This window comes from Elephantulus edwardii, unplaced genomic scaffold, assembly GCF_000299155.1.
Source record: "Elephantulus edwardii isolate Elephantulus edwardi_28Jun2011 unplaced genomic scaffold, EleEdw1.0 scaffold00001, whole genome shotgun sequence".
NCBI lineage: Eukaryota > Metazoa > Chordata > Mammalia > Macroscelidea > Macroscelididae > Elephantulus > Elephantulus edwardii.
This window is the reverse complement of record NW_006399751.1, coordinates 1,119,249-1,125,248: the sequence shown is the minus strand read 5'-3', so window position 1 is coordinate 1,125,248 and position 6,000 is coordinate 1,119,249. Positions and strand designations below refer to the sequence as shown.

The 6,000-nt window shown below is 50.2% G+C and overlaps 1 protein-coding gene across 1 annotated transcript in view; it reads left to right on the top strand.

Moving 5' to 3' along the window:
- The window catches only part of HYDIN (HYDIN, axonemal central pair apparatus protein), a 294,240-nt gene that overhangs the window by 236,275 nt on the left and 51,965 nt on the right, over positions 1 to 6,000 (top strand). The window contains exons 58-61 of the mRNA XM_006878867.1: positions 477 to 681; positions 1,383 to 1,618; positions 3,873 to 4,024; positions 4,437 to 4,626. Of these exons, the coding sequence (XP_006878929.1) occupies positions 477 to 681; positions 1,383 to 1,618; positions 3,873 to 4,024; positions 4,437 to 4,626 (783 nt within the window). The remainder of the gene's footprint in view (positions 1 to 476; positions 682 to 1,382; positions 1,619 to 3,872; positions 4,025 to 4,436; positions 4,627 to 6,000) is intronic.

Sequence of the window (6,000 nt, the reverse complement as noted above, 5' to 3'; positions counted from 1 at the left end):
GGACAGTGCAGGAGAGGAAGGCCCTCTATGAGGTGGATTGATTCAGTGACTGGGATAATTGGGATGGGAGTGTCAGAGACAGTGCAACTGGCACAGGACAGAGCGGAGTTTAGGGCTGTTGTACATAGGGTCGCTATGAGTCGCAGGCGACTCGACGGCCCATAACAACAACAATGTGGGAAAGGCTGGAGAGCATTGTGACTGAGTGAACTGTGTCCGTCTCCTAAGGACGAACCTGCATAAGACCATTACTGTAGAAATAGCTAAGTAGGAAGATGTGTATGAAATCCCAGGTGGAGGAGGAGAGGAAGCCGAGGCCAAGGGCAGCCAGGCGGAAATCCACAGGGTCGCAGAGTTTGATGGGTGGAGGGAGGAGGGGTGAAGGAATTAGGAAGGATCCAGCGGGACCTGCAAAGACCCCTGCCGTGACTCCTGGCGAAGCACTGGGCCTCCCGACCCCCGCCCTTGTCCTGCAGATTCGCTACTCGCACGGCATGTTCACCATCTACCCCGGCTTCGGCTCCATTCCTGCCGGAGGGCAGCAAGTCATCACCGTGGACTGCGTGGCCGACTCTGTGGGAAGGTGTGAGGAGTTGCTCGCCATTGACATCTCTGACCGAGACCCCAGGGACCAGCCGGCGGGCATTCCTTACACACTGCTGGCCGAAGGCTGCCTGCCAGGTACGGGGCACACAGTGCCTCTCAAAAAAATGCGAGTTTTTACCCCAGCCTTCCCCAAGCAAAGCTCTCCAGTGGTGTCCAGCAGGTGGGCAGGGCTGCGTCTTTGAGAACCTTGGACCTTAAGAGTGACAACTGTATTTGTCAGTAAATACGAACCAGACACACCCAGGTGAGGACGTGCCACTTTAAACTCTTAGCCCCTGTACTTAGGTTCTGGGTTCTCAGATGAGTCATGTTCCCCGGACATCATGGAGAGATGGGATGTGGCACAGGATGCAGAAACCTGGAGCCCTGCTAAGTGCACAGGCCACTCACCTGGGCATCGTGTGATCCGCGAACAGTGGTCACAGCTGAGGACACCCTAACTTCTCCTGAGACTCAGCTCTCAGCCCCAACAGGAACTGGGATGAAACAGAGAGAAGGCATCTCGCTTTGATTGGAGGCGTCCTGTAGCCTTTTCTGTTCCTAAGTCTGCCCCACCTCTCACACTCTGTCCTTTCTCACTGGAAGGAAATGGCTGGATGAAGTACAGTGACCGACAGGAACACTACAAGCAGAGGGCAGATAGAATTGTCCCGTCACCCCCTGCCCTTGTGTGACTTTTCCTACAAGTCTGTGCCCTCAGAACCCGAGCCTCCAGGTCAGTAACTCGGGCAGGAATCGAGCTGGCGGCCACCGCTCACGTCTGCTCTCGTCCCCAGCCTTCGTGACCGACAACAACGCCGTGATTTTTGAGGAGCATCAGATCTGCTCCAGCACCAACCTGCACCACATCCTGCAGAGCACAGAGAGCGGAGGGCTGTTTGTGGAGGACGAGAACAAGTTCATCTTTTGCAATGTCCTGGTGGGCCATCAGGCCAAGGCCAGGGTCAAAATCAGCAACCCGGGGAAGATTGCCTGTGATGTGAGCATTGCGGTTAAGCCTCTCTCCAGTAAGGTAAGACACTCCGGATGGTCGGAGGCCCACCTTGGTTGGTGCACAGCCAGGGACACCCCACCAAAAGTGCCAGCCCGTGGGAAATGGTAGCTCACGCCTTGCTGGGTGGCGAGTCTGTCTGTTGACTTGGCTAATTGAAGCTCCGTAGCTCCATAGCTTCCTACTCTGAGCGCCTGTAATGAGTAGGAATTGTCCAGCTCCCAGGACTGCTGGGAGTTAAGGGCCATAACTGGGAAGCTTTCCCCAGTCACGGGCCATTCATTTGGCCCATGAGTGTCTCATCTGGGTACCTCTGTGATAACCTAGAACACTAACCAGAAATTCTGTCTTAAAAATAAGAATTTTTAAAAATTTTTCTTCAGACAAACATCCACGTAAGAAATTAGTTAGCTTACAAAGTTAATTTTCTTATAAATGAGGGTTATTCTTGTACAATAATTACATACATACATCTAAATATGTGAGTTGAACAATTCTACAAAGAAATAAAATGTACATTTTATGCATATTGTGTGTCAGCAGACACTCAATATGTGCCTGGCATAGACAGAGCACTGTGGAGAGACCCACAATCTCCCCAACAATGTCTGGTCATGTGACTGAATGGCCCCATCACTGAGAGGAGGCCAGCTGGGGGGCTCTGCATTCATCCTTACGGGCCTCCTCACCCAGAGAAGGCCAGCTGGGAGGTCTCTGTATTCATCCTTACGGGCCTCCTCACCCAGAGAAGGCCAGCTGAGAGGTCTCTGTATTCATCCTTACGGTCCCCTCACTGAGAGGAGGCCAGCTGGGGGTCTCTGCATTTATCCTTATAGCCCCCTCACCGGGAGAAAGCCAGCTGGGGGGTCAGCATTCATCCTTACAGCCCCCTCACTGGGAGAAGGCCAGCTGGGGGAGTCTGCATTCATCCTTCTTGGAATTCACTAGACTTCTTGATTCAGCAGATTGATGTCTTGAATCAGTTTTGGAAAACAGCTAGACATGTCTTCAGAAATGAATGCCACTTCCAGGCAGGCCTCCTGGGCTTTGAGTCCAGGAGACTCGAAGGGTGGCAAGTCACAAGGAAGGGGCGAGAGGGTGAGCAGTTCTTGAGTGTGGCCTGTGGGCCAGGCCCCTGCTGGAGAGTCACATGTGTTTCTTCATTTGTCCCTCATGACGCTTCCGGGGTTCATATGTTGTTGGTAGTTGCCAGCATTTGTATTATTGCCTCAGTTTACATTAGGAAAGTCTGTGTTCTTCCTGTGGGTCCCAGAGCCAAGGATGTGAAGTTTGAAGCCAGGCTTCCTACATGACACACAGAGATAAATGTCCACCTCAAGAGTGTGCCTGACTGGACACTGCCTTTCCTGTGAGTCAGACCCTGCAGAGATCCTGTTTCCTCACGATGACAGAATTCGGGAGAGAGTGTACACGCTTAGTCACCAGCTTGCACGTGACTCGCTCTTAATTTCTTTTTTTTTAATTTTGTTTTTACCAAAATTTTTTGGAAAAATTGGATTTTCATCTATTTACTGTTGCACATTTTCTTCCCTCCCCTCTCCCAGTTCACGTTTTTTAAAAAATAATCAGTCATTGTTGCATCATTTCCCCCACTGCCACTTGGCTGTGGCCCACTTTGCTGTGCACCTCTTATTCGGGACTGTGTTATACAGATAAACGCGCTGTGAGTCTTGCTCTCATGTTGGCTGCCTCCAGCTTTCTGCTCAAAGTCAGAATCCTGGTCCAGGTGGCCTTTATGCCTCTGAGATAGCTGGGTGGCTGGCATGGAGAGGGCGCAAAGGGGTTGGTACCAGCTCCAGCTGACGTAGTATGCATTCCTGCTGTTGTTGTGTGCCGTTGAGTCAGAACCGACTCATCATGGACCCTCCAGAGGGTTTTCAGAGGCAATAAATGCACAGAGGGAGATTACCCAGCCTTCTTCCAGAAGCTGAACCTCGAACCTTTGGGATTACAGTGCAGCTTCTTATCACTAGACCGCCAGAACTCCCTTTGATAAGTATCTATTTAGCTGGTACTTAGGGAGCTCTGGTGACGTAGTGGTAAGAAGCTTCAGTGCAATTCCAAAGGCACATGGTTTGAATCCCCCGGAAGCTGTGCAGAAGGATGGGTCCCAGAAAATCCAAGCTGCACCTTTCAGGGGCTGTGGCTCTGCAGGCAGTGGACTCTCTAGCACAGAGCTTCAGGAGGGTGTGCACAACAGCGGCATTCGAGATGAGCCCTGTGTCACCTCATGCACCCTGCTCCCCCTCCCCAGGCCATTGCCCGCATCAGCGATATCTTTGATGTGGAACCCAACAAGATGTGTGTCGCCAGTCGCTCCCACGCCTTTGCTACAGTGTCCTTCACGCCGCAGACCATGCAGACCTACCAGTGCATCTTCGAGGCCTCCTTGGATGGCTTGCCCAGGTACCAGCACCCTCTTGTGCGTTGAGCTCGCTGGCCGCACTTCTTTTTTTTTAATTAAATTTTATTAATTTTAATGAACATTTGCAAAGATTTTGGGTTTCCATTCATCCATTGTTGCACTATTTTCTCTACCCTCTTCCCCAGTTCGTTTCTCTTTTTTTTTTCCCCCTTGAAAATCTGTTTTAATTGTCCAGTTGCCAAAATGCTTGTCAAAGCCCGTTCTGATTAATCTCCTTTGTCAGTGTGTCCTTTGCCATTCCCTATCACTCCTCCCTGAGAGACACTTCTCCCTGATTATAAGGAAAAGGGGATGGTGTATTCTCTTAGCTACTTCCTGCTGAAAAGGGGCACTGTCTGTGGAGCCCATTCTGCAGCGCCACACTGACAGGCCCTGCCTTCCTGTTCCCTGCAGCAACCTGGCCAAGGCCCGAAACCTGCTGTTTGATATTGTGGGAGAGGGCAACCTCCCACGAGTGAGCGTCGTCAAGCCAGTTCTCCATAACCAACTTGGAAACCCCTTGCTCCTCTTTAAGAGGCTCCAGCTTGGTCATTCAGAGATGCTTCCTCTCGTCCTTCAGAATAATGGCACCATCCCAGCCCAGGTAATACTGGAGGGTGAAAGGGCAGGAGAGTCAGTCAGCAGTTAAGCACCTTTTGCTAATGTCTCTCTCACATGCAAAAGGGAATCAGGCACAGCCTCTGTCGTCCCGGAATGGGGGGAAGCAGACGACCTGGCACCCCAGGAATTAGGTATAACAGTGTACAGCAAGCCAAGTAGGATTAAGGGTATTCTTAGTGTCTTTGTAGGATTTGGGGTTTCTTCTCCTTATGTCATGAGCATTTCTTTCATAATAAGAAAAGTCCAATGAGAGACCTCACTTGGGGGCTAGGAATGCACCATCTAAAGGGATTTTGGTTCTAAAATTAAATTGTGTTTTCATTTTTAAAAAATTAAACATTTAGTAAGTATTATGCAAGAAACTGAAGGAGCTTTTATGTCACAGTGGTTAAAGAGTTCCATTTCAAACCAAAAGGTCAGTGGTTCAAATCCACTAGCAGCTCCACAAGAGAAAAGGGGTGCTGTCCGGTTCTGTAAAGATTTGCAGCCTCAGAAATCCCTGGGGCAGTTCTGCTCTGTCCTGCTGGGTCACTGAGTCAGAATCGACGTAGCAGCAATGGATTTGGTTGGGTTTTTTAGTTCCTTTTTGTAGTATATAAAGAACTGTGGGAGTTTGAAAGAACACATTTCTGTCTGGAGAACCAAGGGGAAATTCACTGAGTTTGAGCTGCGCGTTGAAGGAGCTCGTGCTCTCTCTGCCGCTGGGGTGCGGCTCTGCTTTACCCACTTAATTAGCAGCTGTGATGCCGCTCAGACGTTTTGGCAGAGCTTTTGTTACGTGTCTTGTTCGCGCTTACCCAGCTGGCCGCTTCTCCACTGCTTTCATCATTGTGCCTTTAGAGGATGCCTCTGCTCGTGGGTCCATGAACTTCCACCCACCTAACTCCCCTTGCTTGTCATTTTATTTAGCAATGTTGGACAGTTTAATCTTTAACATGAACGCTGGAACCAGTTTATAACGACAGTTTAAGGTGAACACTGGAACCAGTTTATAACGCCCATCAAGAAAATATCATTGGGAATGTCACTGTTTCTTCCTTACTCCACCCCAGCGCCGCCCGTGCTCAGTCAAGTTCATGGTAGTGTCAACATCACTAGCTTCTGACAGTGTACTGACTTCCTCATGCCCAGAGGCAGACAAAGGGCTCCCTAGGGGTGGTTAGGGAGCTCTGGTGGCCTAGTGGTAAGAAGCTGCACTGCAATTCCGAAAGCATGCTGTTCAAATCCACCAGCTGCGCCATGGGAGAAGGATGACCAGTCTTCTCCGATGGGATTAATTAATTGCCTCTGAAAACCCTCTGGAAGGTCAGCTAAGGGCCAGTTCCAATTCAACATCACGTAACAACAGCGGCAGTTA